The 18,006-nt window shown below is 37.9% G+C and overlaps 1 protein-coding gene across 1 annotated transcript in view; it reads left to right on the forward strand.

The window, feature by feature from the left end:
* Nucleotides 1–48: 48 nt before the first annotated feature.
* Nucleotides 49–18,006, forward strand: part of MFS18 (major facilitator superfamily transporter 18) — a 30,803-nt gene continuing 12,845 nt past the window's right edge. Inside the window, exons 1-3 of the mRNA XM_083139213.1 lie at nt 49–484; nt 3,248–3,594; nt 3,977–4,150. Coding sequence (XP_082995339.1) covers nt 381–484; nt 3,248–3,594; nt 3,977–4,150 — 625 coding nt within the window. The 5' untranslated portion in view covers nt 49–380. The remainder of the gene's footprint in view (nt 485–3,247; nt 3,595–3,976; nt 4,151–18,006) is intronic.

Genomic DNA, 18,006 nt, shown 5'->3' on the forward strand with positions numbered 1-18,006 from the left:
TTTTAGGCACAGCGAAATGTTAAAAGTCTACAAGTCTTCCTTTGCATGTTGTTTACTGGAGCTGGGCACTATATCACTTCAAAAACAGCGTAACTTCACAGGCAAAGACACTACAAAATTCTACATGCAGTGTGCGTGCGTTGTGGGAATTGTTAGAGTGGGGTCAGTGGGATTTCCCGTTAAGTAAAGAGAAGGAGGAGAAGTTGACACATCTCGACACCGGCAGAGCCGACGGATGTTATGATGTAGCAGACGACTAGCAAATATTTGAAGTTATGATTTGCTTAAGCCTTCTAGTCACTGATTAAACGTGTTTTTGAAATGAACAGTGCAAAAAAATATCGTCCATTGATATACTCAAATTTTTAGAACGTCCAAGAATGCGTCTTACGATGACAGCTCCACTGAAGCAGGAGAAAAGGTTATTGCATAGACCAACATCCGTTGAGGAAAATATTGATGACAACCACTACTTCTGGACCAGGTATTTTTATTTATCAGTAGCACTTAAAACAATGCATGCAGTGTAGATTCATTTCTTGACCATATAGTTCGAAATCAGTGCAGTAAACCTGTTGCCTAGTATGCCTTTAATTTTTCGAACACATCTAAATTAATGAATTAAGCATTTTGTAATTTCTGTGTGGGTAAAATTTCAGTAACAACCAAACGGCTCTAATTCCCTTATTTTCATATTTTTCACATTGATACTTACGTATTCTGCAATCCTAAGGATTCTTGAAGGTGGCATTTCGTTTTTTCCACGCAAATAATCTCAATTTTAGACATATCGAGTATTTTTTTTTGTTCGCTTTCGCTTGCGTTACACGCAATATGTGTTCGTCAGGTGTGAAAATTTTACATTATGCACGGATAGCCTGAGTAGCTGACGGATAGCCTCACGAACCATTCACGGATAGCCCCACAAACCATTTGTAGATAGCCACACTAACCATTATGTACGGTAGCTGACGGATAGCCCCACGAACCATTTCCGATAAGGTTAGGTTTGGTTAGGTTAGGCAAGCATAGCGAAAAAAAAAGGGGTTGGAAACACTGACAGGGGCTTACGTCATGAAACGTACGCAGCATGCAGTTCACGTAGCGAAAGCAATGGCAATTGTGCGTCGGTGAGATATTTCTCTTGAAAAATACCTAATTTCCCGGTCATATATATTCCACAATGAAAGAAAATACCTCGACGAACGTTGGAAAGCTTCGAGAAACTCAATTCCGTAAGTAGTTTCTTCTGTAAAAATGAAGAGACATGTCTTCAATATAACGAACTGAGAACGATTTAAGATGACGTTACCCCTCCCAGATTTTCATTTGGCGTACTCACTAATTGAGGCTTCCTAATCACGAATCTGAAGTTAAATGTTGTCGGAAACTTCTAGAAATTGCAAAATAAGCGAAAATAAGGCGTTCGTTTTCGGAATGGAAACAGTCTATTTTCGTGAAATTATTTGTTTCACAAGAAAATATATATTCCTGATACTACTAGGACACCAAATTTTAACTGTCTGCCTAACCTAACCACACGTCAATGGTTTGTGGGGCTAGCGTCAATGGTTCGCAATTATTTTTCAATTTCTAGACGTTTGCGACAAATTTTAAATTCAGATTTGTCATTAGCAGGTCTCAATTAGTAAGTATGTCAAATATGAAGAAAATCAGATAGGGGTCCGGTCATCTTAAGTCATACCACGAACTGTTACCCTATCTGCTTCGCGGAACATTCTTGAAGGTGTATTCACGTTTTTTTAATGAAAGTAATTTCAATTTTTCACATTACGAGTACTTCTTTATTTATGTTTCACTTCCATAAGACACAGTATGGTGCTTACACCTTCGTAGACCATCGCGAGTCGAGCTTGTGTTTTGTCGATGCAGTGTTTCCAACCTTCATAACCCAAAAAATACTATTGAAGTGGATTTTTTTTAAAGCTTCTTCGCATTAATTTACGAACAAAATTTTTACTATGCTTGCCTAACCTGACCTTGCTGGAAATGGTTCATGGGGCTATGCGTGAATGGTTTTTGGGGCTATCCATCAATGGTTTGTGGTGCTACCCATTTTCCAAGTACCCAATTACAAAATCCACTGGATCTTCCACACCCAGTATGAATTTCACCACGCATCCACGCCACGTCATCTTTTCGGAAAACAATGGCGTGGTTGGAAACCCTGCAATCAACAAAACACAAGCACGACGTGCGATAATCTACAAAGATGAAAGCGCCAAAGGATATTGTGCATCAGAGAATTAATTTTCAAGAAAAATAATGAATTTCCGCTATGATACATTCCCACATGACAGTAAACACCTTCCAGATGTTATACAATGCTAAAGGAACTTATTGCCGTAAGTAGTTTCTTGTGTAAAAATGAAAAATGAAGAAATCTGTTTGTGGAATAGTAAATTAGTACAGATGCGTTGCAAAAATTTTGCTATGGGGGGATACCATCCCTTTGCATGTCCCTTCACTTCAAGCACTATTTATATGGACGTATTGCTTGCATTGTAGAATTATACCTCTTGTCGTTTGTGGTTGTTACAAGCATTTAAACACATTTTTTTGGTGTAATGTTTTCCGAGAAACGCGCACTTCTTTCATTAGACATCCGATGAAGAGAGCATGTGTTTTACCAAAACATTACATCAAAAAATGCCTGTAACAACCGTAAACTTCAAGAGGAATAACATAGGCTGTATTGTCTCTGGATAGCTGTGTTTGGAGTTTGGATATTTGATGTACATATGAAGCGTATTTTTTATTCTATAGCTGAATACATGGAAGCAACTCTTACATAAGACAAGATGTATATAACTCTATATAACATGGTATAATCACATATTCTTCTTGTAAATTTAAATGTCGAATGCATTTGAATAATTAGTCACCTAGAAGTAGGCTGTAGTGTTCTATATCTTCTCATATTCTTTTTTTGTGATGTATTGACATGTCCTATATTATCATGTACTGTTATTTGTATACACACTGTAGTCCTTGGATGCAAATAAACTAACCTAAACTAACATTAGTTTCAATAGGAATTTTAAGGGAAATAACAGTCTGAATTACAGAATAATTTGAAAGAGGCCACCGTGTATAGAGTTTAAAAAATAGCTTAAAGTTACCTTCACTAGTTTTTTTACTTTTGACAGTACAAATAAATAAAAAGGAATCTACTGATTAGGAAGAAACTGAATATTTAATATGTATTTCTCTTTCTTCCTTGTAGAAGCGAGAGAAGAAAATGGCTTCTTACCCTTCTCTTTGGGACTGCAGCTGTGTATGCAAGCAGGACATCAGTACCACTAGTGATTCCGGCCATCACAGAAGACAGGGGGTGGAGCAAAACAGATTCAGGGACAGTTTTGTCAAGTTTCTTTTGGGGGTACACTCTGACTCAAGTAATTGGTGGTTACCTGAGTGACATACTTGGTGGGGAGAAGATCATGTTGACTGCAGCTGTTGGTTGGTCCTTGATTACTTTCTGGATGCCTCAGATTGTCAGACTCTTCTCTTTTAAAGATACATCAATATGCTTCATTGTGTTCATGAGGGTTCTTCACGGAGCATTCCAAGGTGAGTATTTGTTGTGCTCCTGTATGTACCTTTGTAGGTTAACCCTTTAGTGTCCAGCCTGTTTTCCCCGGTGTTTGCATGAATGCCCAGCATTCAGCAAGAAATTAAAAATCTACATGTTTTAAATAAAATGTAATATCTTAAAAACTACAAACAGTAGCGGTACAAATCATACCTCATTTTATTAAGTACAGATTGACGTATAAACCTGTGATAAAGAGAAAAAAATCATTTTTAAGGAGAATAAGACTAGAAAGTCCAAAGGACTTCAAAATTTCGAATTCAGCCTCCACAGAGGCATTGCCACAATGTGTTAGTTAAAAATTTTACCAACATGTTGCTTATTCTTTTAATTGTTGTAACATATACTTTTCAATTGCAGGGGTTCACTTTCCAAGCATGAGCAGTTTATCTAGTCAACGTTTAGTAGATACAGAGCGAGCCGCATTTTTCAGCGTTGTGACTTCAGGGTCAGCAATGGGAACATTAGTTACGGGAACACTAGGATCATATTTATTGGAACACTATGGATGGCCGTCAGTATTTTATATAATTGGTAGGTGTTTTGAGATTTAATTTTTGTTCTTAAATGTTTCCTAGTCTAGGCTACTGTATGTACAGTCTGAATTTTTTTGAATTTTTTTGCATGGAACGAATTCAGTCAATTATTGCAAAAACATACTTCTAGGTAAATTAAGAATTCAGTATGCAACATACATTGTTGCATGGTGTTCTCTGGAATGGAAGAGACACAATGGATGTCAGTGACTGGGGGTTTGGCTAGATTTTAATTTGTTTTTCTAGGGGTTGAAGAGTTGGGGAGGGCTGCACCTGTTAGAGGCTCATACTTTTTACTTGGCCTCTACTTGTCATCAATTCTCAATTGTCCTATGATGCTGGACTTTTGAATCACTGTGTGTATGGACCATTCTTTTATTTTATTTTTTATAAAGAAACTGTGCCACTTAAATTTTGCTTCTGAATTTCAGTAGAACACTAAACAAATGACAGAATTGGCTTAGCAAGTTATAAATTTAGTTCATTTAATTAATTGTGCCTATTTGTACAGTGCATTTGTTTTGACTCCTGGCCAAGATAGAGCGTGACTGCAGAACGGCAAGGCATGGCTTAGATGCCGGCAGTTTTGACCAGTGACATGCCACTTACTTTTACGCACATATCTTTAGCATGCAGACAATCATATTTATATTGCATAATGAGTACTAACCTGTGATATAAGGGTTGCTGAAAGTGATGTCTAATTGCATTCACACATTCCTGGAATATTTTGATTGGCATATTTGTTCTGTTTGCAAGTTATTTTTCTTGCCATTGTTAAATTGCTTCTTAAGTCTGAATTTTAATTGTTTCAAAGCATATAAATAATAATATCTTAAATGATTAACCTAATTTTATTAAGTTTGAATATTTTTATGTATGAGGAAGAAAGTTTTACCCATGCGGGCATTACAGTGTTGTTATTCTTGACCATTCTGTGAAAGAAAATGCCATCGCATTGCCATGCAAAAGTTGTATGTTTAGGTAGAGTTGCAAAAAAGCCAGCTATTTTGACTGGACATTTTTTTTTCGACAAAAAGCTGTCTTTTTGGAAAAAAACAACAGAAATTTTGGCTTTGTAGTAATTACAGCTAACCTATTTCACTTGAAGTTAATGTTGAGTTTACAGGTTTGTAGTGACATATTTTACAATTAGGTAAAAACATTTACATGATGTAGCAGCCAAGAGACAGATATAGTCCAATCCCAGTGGACACACATCGTATAGTGGTTCAGATACAATTTTAATCCTAGTTTACCAAGGAGCCCAGGCCCACCACATCTATTTTCTCTTTTTGATTTTTCAACTGTGTGAAAATAAATTATGCTGTTCTCTGGGATGCTCCCAATATTTCTGCATTACTTTTGCTCATAAAAACGTAAATGTAATGTAAATAGGAGGCAAAGTGCACTTGGTGGGCTTATCAGGTGCCATCTTTGAATGCATCTCATTTGAGACACTCATGCCAGTGACAGTGTACAATCGGTTGGTAATGATGGTAATTATCGTAATTATTATATTTAATAAACCACTGCACTTCTACAGACAAAAAAGCATTAATAAGAAATTATTATGGATTTTGAGAGTTTTAGTGAATGATAAAATATGTGAGACACTAATGCAATAATTGGTTATTATTTTTATTAATGATAGTAATTTTTGTAATTATTATAATTAATAAATAACTGCACATATATAATCAGCAAAGGAAGCAGTGATTCACATGGACGTCTGCAGGATTTTTTCCAGGGAGGGGCAAGCAAGGTAATTTTTTTCCGGGGGGGGGGGCAAAGTGCACATATTTTCCTCCAAAATAGTGATGCCCCTCAAAAAACACTGTTTCAGTGTGAAATTATCATGTTTCTTCAATGAATTTATAATAATTAACATAAATTACTGTGATTGAAATGAAATTATGTGTGAATTATATAATTTTTAGGTACACATTCATTTTCCAGGGGGGGGGGGGCGTGGCCTCCCTTGCCTCCCCTTCCGGACGCCCATGGTGATTCAATAATAAAATGGTTTCTTGAATTCTTGGACCCCCCACACCTCTAAATACGTCCTTGTCCTGATGAGCACATCTGATCATGAAATGGACTTAAAGCAATGTTTGTGTCTCAATTTAAATGTTGATGTCATAAAATATGAAACAAATGTTAATATCAAAATATTTGATTTTTCGGAACAATTAAAAATCTTTACTGTTCACAACACATATGCATGTTATGTGAATGTGTGTATACATCCTGTTTAAGAGGGAGGTGGAGTTTGGCGAAGGTCGCCGTGGAAAGTGCTTAAATTTAACATGGGCTTTTTTGTATTTTGTTGAATATAACGTTTTAGGACAAAAATTTGCCGGAAAACACGCAGTAGATGTGAACTTACTTTATGAAACTTTGAGTACATGACACATTTATGCAATTTGAGTTCGATAAATGTGCACAAATTCCATTATTTTTTTTCAATTTCCCATAAGGAAATACGTAAATAAGCACAGAATGGTTATACGATTTGTGGGCAGCACCAACGAAAATGGCCATTATGATGCATACTAACGTAATGCTCAATCCTTTTATGACTAAGCTAGGGAGGGCTTTTCTTTCAAAAGTCACTTGCACGGCCCAAAATGATTGTTTAAAAATGTCATGTATTATCGACGGCAAAAGATACGGCCGCTTCAGCCGAATTTCATTCATCATAGTTCGCCACTTGGCCACTAGATGTCTCTGTTCGAAAATTGCCCCAGGCGAGACGGGGAGGGCTAGTCGCGCGGGTGTTTTAATCCTCTGCACAGCTGGGTTCCGTCCCCTCGTCAGAAGGTCCCGTAGCTGTCACAGCTTGATTTATTGCCTCTTTCCCAGGCAAGAAACCAAGAAAGCAGGAAGGCCATGAGTTTGTGTATGTTTGAGTGTAGAGAAGCAGAGCATATTTACCGTGAATTGGAACCAGTGACACAGTAACTTTATCTGGACCCCTACCGCGAAGGACGTATTTAGGGGGTCCAGGTGTCCCAACCTCACCCCGAAAGACTTACCAAGTATAAAAATTAAATAATGAAAATAATGAGATCGTAAAATAACTTCAATTAAGTAATGAAAATAAGGTTGTTGTTTGATCGCAAATTGTTTATTTCCGCAAAAATATTGGAAAGCAATACGACTTTGAATGACAGTACCAAAGAAGATTTATGCAAGAATTATTACTACATAATAACATGCAAAATATTACCAGGAATTTTACTTTCGTCAACTGGATCTAACATCATTTTTTCATACTCAATGAATATTATATTCTTTATCTATTTGTCATTAATTTCCTTGCCAGGGCAGTTTCTATTTTTTACAAATTTTGCCGACCTTAACTACACGTAAGCTAGATAATGAATACGTGATGTTATACTGTATCACTGTTGTTATACCGCCTTCTTACCTATTCATGTAATAAAAATATATTAATTAATTTAATATAATTATACTTATTTTAATTTAATATTATTATTTTGGGACATTACGTTAGGACGCCCCTCCGAAATATATATCTAGATACGTGCCTCGTGTTCGATTTGAATAAAATGTAGAAAAGGCGGGGAGGGTGGTAGCGCTTCCTCTTTTTACATTTCGATAGTTTTACCTCACATGTGGTACTTTGTGAGTCAACGGTGCAGATAGGAAATACGTGTACACACACACACATAATTGATGATTCGCAAAGGAACTTCGTTAAATTCCCATGCTTGTTCCGCTCACAAATCACATCCTCTCCAAATTACAATAGCCAACTATTGTTGTTGCTTACATATGTGTGTGTGTGGTTCCTAGAACTTCACTACTTCCAATCATAAACTTGATGTGACTCTTACAAAACATTTGTTTTTGGAGCGGAAAGATCATGAAAAGGTCTACTGTTTCTTTGCAAATCTTCAATTAATATAAAATTTAGTATAGAAACATAATTTTGGCTGACTTGCTAACTTGAGATTTAAAGGAATTATTAATTTGAATTCTTCATTAACAATAACAAAAGCGACATAAAATGTAGAAGGACAAGATTATTGGCTTGGTTGAGAATTACATTAGAGATGTACAGGTTAGGAAAGGGGAGGGAGAATTCCCTGTCTTCTTCCTCTTCAGCGCGAACCCTGCCTCCTACATTCTACATGTCCATTCAAAATGTCTTCTTAGTTTCAGATATTTTTGCCTCCCCTATAGCGTAATGGTAAAGATGACCCACGTAATGTCAAAAGGTCCCGAGTTTGGTACCTGGTGGACGCCCAATAGTTCAATCCCACTATAAATGTAGGTCCAGTCCCGATTAGCCTATCTATACATAAAGTAGACTTACAGAAACTCAAACGACCGGCATAGGGTTGACGGCGCTTGTTGCTGTGAGAGAGCCCCCTTTGCCAAATCAAAATTAGGAAACAAAAACTCATCTCCAGGTGTTCCCCACTTTTTCGCCATTAGATGCTGTTCTGCATCGTGACCGTACGGTCTAAGGCTTCATGCTTTGGGCTCCAGCTACGGGACGCGCGCAGGTTCGAGTCTCGTGGATGAAGCGTAACAACTTTTCTCCTGATATTTCGGCCAGTCAAACTCGCAGCCCGGGGGCCGCATGTGGGCCCCAGCATCTGTTAATGCGGCCCGCCTTGGCCCCACTTAACACTTCATGCTTGAAATTATGTATACATTTGTAGTTATCCCGTTTTCTCTTTTCTCGTGATACAAGACCAGACTCATCCAAACTTCAACACATTGACCAATTTTCCCTACACAGGTATACATTCCATTATAGACTAGGTGTTGTGTCAACTAAGCAAGCTGATTGACAGGTTACTTCTGAAGTACCAAAATATCTTGCCAGCTGGGGGAGGGCAGCGTGCATACTTTCTGTCGCCTATGAGTCTGTGTCTTGATTTGCAAGGATTTACCTGGAAGAAAAGCCAGTTTCTGTAAAAGTTTCAGAGAACCATATCGCTGCCCAAACTTCGTTGGAGTAAGAAAAGGACCATAGAAGAGGAATGTAGATTTTTCAAGTGAAATGCTTACTTTTGTTGTGAAGTGAATACTGAAAAGCGTAGAAATTGTGTACCCTGATAAAGTAAATTCATTCAGAAGTATTTCTTTATCACGAAATAAATTTGCCATAATCTGTGGCGGAGTGGTTAGCACAACCCGTTGCGACACCAGAGGTTGCGGGTTCGAATCCTGGCCTGAGCATGGGTTTTCTTTGTATGTGTCCCTTCATCAATTTCATCATATCATTACTCATCCTCATCGTCGCCATTAGGCAAACGTGGCAGAAAAGCAACGCTAATAAAAAAATCAGAAATACAGTTGAGGAGAGGATTTATGACTTAGTCAACGAACAATTGAAAGCGAAAATTGTTCGTGTTGTTGCCTTTTCGCTCACAATATGTGAAATTACGAACGTCTGTGAGCTAGCTCGGTTAGCTCCCTTCATTCGTGGATGCGATTCTCATCTCGATATGACAGTAAAACTACTCGAATGATTCCTCCCCGTGTCACAAGAGTTGACATTTTGAAGGTAGTGGAGGCCATTTTGCAAAGTTACAGTCTTCCGTTATATTAAAACTTTTTAATAAAGTTATAATTTGTCCTTCCCAACTTCTCAGGAATACCAGGAATGACAGGAATATTTGTCCCCAGTAAAAATACTACTTGATGAAGTTGGAAACAGGTTTCAAGACTTCAGAGGGTGCGAAGGGCAATAATCTTGTTCTGCTCTGCTCCCTTTTCTTTTGATGATGCGTGTGCAAGTCCTGACTTCGAATGGAACTTATTTAATTGCAGTGCAACTCGTATAGGTGGGCTATCCTTGATTTTTCTTATATCTCCCATAGCAGTATCCTCGAATAAGCTATTTTACTGTAGAAATTTTATTAATTTTTGTTGCACTTGCCTTGGAGAAAAGTTGTTTTCCATAATGAAGATTAATGAAACAGCCGAATGATCAAGAATGACTGAAAAATCATTTTTTGTCTGCATTAAGAATTTCATGCTAACAAAAAACTTATTGCAGACTTTTGAGGAACTTGTTAAAAAAAACAGTGAAATCTGTGCGAAACGAAACTATAATTGCAAACAAACAGTTACAATTGTAACCAATTTATACTCGAAAGTAACATGTAAAATACTATAACCATGAAAAAATATGGGGGGAGGTCTATATAATTTACATATCGATGCTGCAATAATAATCACTGGAATCCCCCCCCGGCCCAATTGAGTCGAACCACTTAGTTCTGGATTTTAAGGTGTTGGGGTACTAGATGTGTGGCCCGGATAGTTTTGACATTATCGTTATGCGGCCCTACTCACGAATTGAGTTTGACATTGCTGGTCTATAGGACCTGTTGAGGAGATATATATATATATGTGTGTGTGTGTGTGTGTGTCATAGAACATCACTACTTCCAAACAAACTTGATGTGGCTCTTACAGAAACATCTGTTTTTGGAGTGGAATGATTACGAAAAGGTTTACACTGGCCTCCCCGATGGTGCAGTGGTAGCGTCGTCGCTTTGTAATCAAGGAGTTCAAGGTTCGATACCCGGTGGAGGCAAATAGTGGTTCGGATTCAACTTTAAACTGTAGGTCCACTCCCGCTTAGCCTTACTGTGCATAAAGTGGACTTAAAACACTAAATCAATCAACCAACAAAAAGGTTTACCGTTTCTTTGCAAATCTTCATTTAATGTAAAATTTAGTATATAAAAACATAATTTTGCTGACTTTCTAACTTGAGATTTAAAGACAAATTATTACTTCGAATTCTTCATTAACAATAACAAAAGTGATATAAAATATTGGATAAATTTCTTGCCTTCGCTGAGAATCAAATTAGAGATGTACAGGTTAGGAAAGTGGAGGGAGAATTTCCTGGCGTCTTCTCCTTCAATGTGAACGGTGCCTCCTACGTTCTACATTCCATTCAAAATTTCTTCTTAGTTTCAGATGTATTTTGCATCCCCTATAGCATAATGGTAAAGGTGACCCTTGTAATTTAAAATGTCCGGAGTTTGGTATCCGGTGGACGCCTAATAGTTAGTTCAATCCCACTATAAATATAGATCCAGTCCCGATTAGTCTATCTATATATAAAGTAGACTTAAAACAGAAACTCAAGATACTCAAACGATTATCATAGGGTTGGCGGCGGTTGGTGCAGTGAGAGAGCCCCCTCTGCTCAATCAAAATTGTGAAACATAAACTTTTCAGACAGTAAAACCATCGTGGTACGAACATTAAATTTTTTGTTTCAATTACATATTCGACGTCGATCTTGTTCACCAGATTACCAATTGTGATAACTTTTCTCTGCTTTAAAAACTACACAAGGAAACATGTTGAAAACGTGAATTGGACAAGGTTTCTTCTCTAGAGTTGATTTTTAAAAGACCATGTCTTAGAGATGCTCTGAAGGATATTCTATTTTTAAAACACCAATCAGAATAAGGGATCAGCACTTATGTATATTTTCTCCCGCAGGCACGTGACCAGGGGAGGGGGGAGGCTGAAGACTGTTCCGAAATCCTACAAATATGTAATTAAAATAGGGTATAGCGGTGATTAATTTTACTTACATTAAACATCTTGTACAATAACTTGTAATATACTGAGAAATTCATCTTCAGGGGTTCTATTCCCCACTTTTTCGCCATTAGATGGCAGCTGCTGATAAGGGATGAGCCTTCCCTCTGATATAAAATTCTGGCTACGGGCCTGCTGTTCTGCATCGTGACTGTATGGTCCGATGCATCATGCTTTGAGCTCCGTCTACGGGACGCCGCGAAGGTTCGAGTCTCTTGGGGGAAACGTATCAACTTTTCTCCTGAGATTTCGGCCTGTGTATAGGACCGGTTGCCACCCACCATCGTGAGGAGATTGGGAAGCTATGAATGAGTCACGGAAACCTACAACAAATATTAGGGGTTCGTCGTGCTGACCGCACATAACTGGTTGGACTGGAAGTGAGGCCGGCAGTCGGTAGGTGGGCTCCGGCCCTCAGGGGCTGTAGCACCACGGGTTTACTTACGTATATTGGCGTAGCCATGTGTGGGTCCACAGAGGCTCGGCCTCTCCCCGAAATTCTGTCACTTTATTTTGACCAATTCACTGGGATTTTTTAAAGAGTACTTTGTAACACGTATAGTGCTGATCTTGAAGATTATACTGTAATTAGTTGGACTGAAATTTCACTTGGGAAGCAATCAATTAACATTGGGAAAAATCACAATAGGAGAGAGCAACTAATGTGATGCAGGAACTGGTCATATGTTTCCACAGGGGATTCCCATCACCACTGAGAGTTTGTCCCCACCCTTGGCCGATTAACCGGCCTCGTGGCGGAGTATTTATCTCATTTCGCTACGACGCCAGTGGTCCCGGGTTCGAATCCGGTCTGGGCATACGTGTCCTTCGTGAGCGTCTCTTCATCGATTACATCATATCATCATTAGCCAAGAGTGGCAGAAAGGCGAAGTAAAATAAACAAAATCAATCAATCTTGGCCGATTAAAGCTGCTGTGAACTCCAACGATGAGAACTGTGCAAAGGGACTTAATTCAGATCATAACAAAGAAAACTACTTCATCAAAGTGTAAGTTCAATATTATACTATTGCTTCCTGACATCTTTGTTACTACTGTACATTTTGTTACATTGTTTTGTCCGTCTTTCTCCTTTTCAGTTTTTCCATATGTTATTATGCATGTCCATGTTTCCCCTTTTTAAATTCCAGGTAGTTTCGCTCTTGCCCATCTCTAATAGGGACTCGATTCGTTAATAGTTGAAATAATAATTGTTACTAATTCTTGCCTTACTATTATCATTATTATTATATATCGATTTTGTATTATCATTATTATTATATATCGATTTTGTATAAAAAAAAACTTCAAAAATAATACTTTCTTTCAACTGATATTCTCTACCTCCTTCTTTACTCTCAATTGATAATTCTAACCTCAACAAGAAAATTCAACATAATTATAGTAGCCACTGTAATCAACCAAATTTATTCAATCAAAACTTCAGTGATGAACATTCTGTCTCTGGAGCCTGCCACTCGTCTCGCTCCATGCAAGAGTCAGCCAGCAAGCAGTGAAATGCGAATTGCTTTGTCGGTGGAGAAATTTTAGCCTCCGAAACTAGAATGAAAAGAAACAGGTGGGTGTCATTTTCCTGGAAACCTCACTGTGGGAGTCACGCGGAGGGGAGGGGGTGGTGAAGGGAGGAAGGTTCTCTTCGTAGTCCTCTGATATGTCGCTAGGTGTCTCTATATCGCATCGGGCCAGGAAACTACTTTCATGCCAACCTCCAGGCCACTCTTAACGGAGCTCTGAGACGGAAGCAACATGTGGCTCCAGGAAATCAACCCTTAGAAGTAAATGCAACCTTTCGAACCGAAGTAACATAAGCTGCAAGTGTCGCTTGTCACTTGATCTGTACCGTTTTATCAGGGAACTTTCAGACTGAAGCAACAAGTGGCATGTGTCACTTCGAAGCAGACCCTCAGTAATCCATTCAACCTATTGAACCAAAGTGCAACAATGAGCTAAACATGCCACTTGCATGTTGCTCAGACTATACTGTTCTTTCAATGGTGTGCATTGTGCCAATTCGATCTGTTGTTGTTGCATGCATGGTGTATGTCTTGCTTTATACTGAAGAAGACTGTGTCACTTGTTATCTGAGACTTCAGTCTGAAAGCTGAAATGCACATCATGTCACCTCGGTCTTTTTTGTGCATGCGTGGTGGATGCTTGCTTTCAGACTGATGGGGACCATGTCACTTGTCACTTCATTGTGACACCCCGCACTGTCATTGTTACTTCGGTCTGAATGTTCTCTATACTTAAAAGAGATTGTTAGCTCTTTTATCAGATATTAAGATTTAATTTAGCCTGTAAATCACACAACAAATTGCAAGTACTGTTGTTGGAAAAAGGCCAGCTTTTGAAAGAAGGTTCCTTTTATAATCATGAATGGGCCTCTGGAGTGAAATAAAGTAATGCTGTTGCCTTGTAATAAGGAGGGGTCTGAGGTTCAATCCTCACTGGTCAGAGTGCTTCGGATCTCATTTCAATCTGTAGGTCCAGTCCAGATTTTGTAACCTTTAAACAGCCAATGGGTTAAATATGACCCATGGTGTCGATTACAACATGCACGTGCTTTTAGGACCTTCATACTTGTATGTGAGGTTGTAAACACTGACAGATGTTGAGATAATACTTTGAAATGTCATGTGAAAGATGTTTTTGCTTTCAAAAAAAGTTCCGAAGTAGATTGCTCAAATAGTCTCCGAGATATACTAATTTATTCTCTTAATATGCAAATTAGCCATTTTTGCCAAAATGCAGGATTGTACATATGGCATCATATTTCAGTCTGTATGAGGACTAGAGACTTGGAACAAGTTTCATTTTGTTGCAAAAGATCCATTCTTTGAAAACAATGCAAAAGTTTGCACCCTTTTTCCAAAATAACTGGAGAAGAGGGGGCGAACGCCAAATTTATTTTCATTGAAATTTGGGGACTTGTCCCCTTCCAACTCCGTTTTTTTCACTTGGGCTTTCTGAATTGTACATGGTTGCATACTCCGATGTTTTTGCTTTCAAACCAAAGTTATCCGAAGCAGATTGCTCAAATAGTCTCAAGAGATATACTAATTTATTCTCTAATATGCAAATTAGCCATTTTTTGCCAAAACGCAGGATTGTACATATTGCGTCATATTTCAGCCTGTATGAGGACTAGGGACTTGAAACAAGTTTCACTTTGTTGCAAAAGGTATATTCTTTGAAAACAATGCAAAAGTTTGCGCCCTTTTTCCAAAATAATGGGAGAAGAGGGGCGAATGCCAGATTTTTTTTTTTCATTGAAATTGGGTGACTTGGCCCCTCCCAACCCCGTTTTTCTCACTTGGGCTTTCTGAATTGTACACGGTCGCGTGCTCAGATGTTTTTGCTTTCAAACAAAAGTTTATCCGAAGTAGATTGCTCAAATAGTCTCAGAGATATAACATTTTTCTGAAATAATTGTAAAAATTTAAAAATAGCGTGCATAGGTCGCGGCGAGAGAGGGGTTACTTTCGAAAACCGGGTCGGCTGTTTAAAGGTTAAATAGGATTTTTTTTCTCCATTTGCAGCAAGTCTTATTTGCTTCTGCTTCAGTTTTAGTGCCAGTGTTCACTGGGCTACAAAGTATCCGTTGCACCAACGGGTTGAAGACTAATTTATACAGAGTGTCCGAAAAGTCACGCAACCTGGTGTTTACGACCGTATAACGGAATAGCGAAACGGAATGAGAAGAAACGCTTTCTGCCAAGAGAATGCCCTGTATATTGGGAAAATTTAGAGAGACAAACATATGTAAGAACATGCATGTTTTAATAACAAATAAGCAAAGTGTTGCCAAAGGCGGAAAAAAAATATTTGCAAATCGTGTATATTGATGCACAGAACTCACTGAGGTAAATTATTGCAACATTTCACAATACCAACGAACAATTTGGATGGCCATCTAATGAATTTGACAGAAAAAGATGTTTGACGAAGTTTCAAAAACATTGCAGAAGGGAATAAATGGGCTGTTCCAAAAATCGATGTTTTCACAATATTACGAGGGACACTGGCAACACTGTTGGTGTCACGTGTCACTAACAGATGTGTTTCACCTCAGGCTATCACACTAAGGCACTTTTAATGACAAAGGAGAAAGTTGGTTATTCACGAACATATGCAATAAATTACATACACCTTGCAACCCTGAAATGTGGTTACAATTGGATAGGTATGTCAACAGCCAAAATTCCAGGCATTGGTCTACAGAAAACCTGCATCAGTTGCATGAACTACCATTGCACTCTCCGAAAATCGGTGTATGGTGTGGAATATCGCGACGACGTATTGTAGGACCGTTATTCTTTGAGACAACAGTGGATTCTGCTGTGTACGGGGATCTCATAATGCAATTCGTTGCTCTCCTGGAAAAAGACGAACGTGATGTTTGGCTACAACAAGATGGAGCAACTTGCCATACATCTAATGAATCTCTTCGTATGCTGAGATAATTTTTTGGTGATCGTCTAATATCCAAGGATTTATGGCCCAGTCTAGTCGCTCGCCCGATTTAACATCTGGAGATTTTTTTCTGTGGGGTTACTTAAAGGGGAAAGTATACCAAACAGACCCAGAACATTGGAGGAGCTGAAACGAAACATTACACAGGAAATTAATAATATCGGTGCTGCAACCCTCAGGAAGGTATCTGAGAACATGATCAAGCGAACCAACTTATGTATCCAAGAAAATGGTGGACACTTCAAACATTTGCTTTAATTTGTAGCAATACCCACATTTCAGGGTTGCAAGGTGTATGTAATTTATTGCATATGTTCGAGAATAACCAACTTTCTCCTTTGTCGTTAAAAGTGCCTTAGTGTGATAGCCTGAGGTGAAACACGACTGTTAGTGACACGTGACACCAACAGTGTTGCCAGTGTCCCTCGTAATATTGTGAAAACATCGATTTTTGGAACAGCCCGTTTTTTCCCTTCTGCAATGTTTTTGAAACTTCGTCAAACTTCTTTTTCTGTCAAATTCATTAGATGGCCATCCAAATTGTTCGTTGGTATTGTGAAATGTTGCAATAATTTACCTCAGTGAGTTCTGTGCATCAATATACACGATTTGCAAATATTTTTTTTCCGCCTTTGGCAACACTTTGCTTATTTGTTATTAAAACATGCATGTTCTTACATATGTTTGTCTCTCTAAATTTTCCCAATATACAGGGCATTCTCTTGGCAGAAAGCGTTTCTTCTCATTCCGTTTCGCTATTCCGTTATACGGTCGTAAACACCGGGTTGCGTGACTTTTCGGACACTCTGTATCTAATTTTATATTTGACAGCAAGTCTATACATAATTGAACTATGATTGTGCCATAGTTGATATATTAATATTAATTGAGGGTGCATATTAATTTCCATATAAACTTTAAAGATCAGAAATGTATTTATGGGTGAAATTGTTGGGATCAGGGCATCGACATGTAAGAAATAAATTTACTGGGCTGTGGTCTCACAAAGGTTGAGAATTTTGCAACAAGCAGCCAAAATACATCACTAGTTGCCCCGTGTCCGGGTTTAGCAGGCATTTATCCAAATTATACATGATGTACTGGAAAGCCAGAATACAAATATACTTTACTGAACACAAAATTTAATGTAAAGAGATTTGATACTAGATTTTCAAAAGGTAGAGCAGTATTTTCCTTTTGTTTGTGTAACAAATTCAAACTTTGAAAATCGTATCATACTAATCATACTATTAGGATCTATTAAAGATGCATACAATACTACTCTAGTTATGTGACTATGTTTATACTACATAGATATATTAAATAAGCCTACCGAAATATGAAGATAACACTAAGAACGAACTGCCCATTCAAAAAGGCCAGCTTTTTTGAAAACTCTGATTATGTCTAGCTATGAATTTCACATTGTAAATTGTATTTTATATTTTGAAATGAGTGTGTATTGTACAGTAGGGAGATAAATGAAAACCATGGAACAGGAAAAATACTGTCAACTACTGTATTTTCATTGATTTGAAAAAAGCAGCAGAAAGAAACTCAGGTTTTTTTCCAAAACAGCCAGTTTTTTTTCCGACCACTTCCAAATCGATGTTTAGGTGTAATTTTCTAGTTTAATTTAAGCGCTTCCAGTCTCATAGATCACATCAGTGTTAGTTTTTTTCTGTGTAATCCCAGTGTTTGTTTAATAAGATTTTGTGACGATTGAAATGAGTGGCCGAAAAATTCA

Source organism: Lepisma saccharinum, chromosome 17, assembly GCF_977018435.1.
Source record: "Lepisma saccharinum chromosome 17, izLepSacc3.1, whole genome shotgun sequence".
NCBI lineage: Eukaryota > Metazoa > Arthropoda > Insecta > Zygentoma > Lepismatidae > Lepisma > Lepisma saccharinum.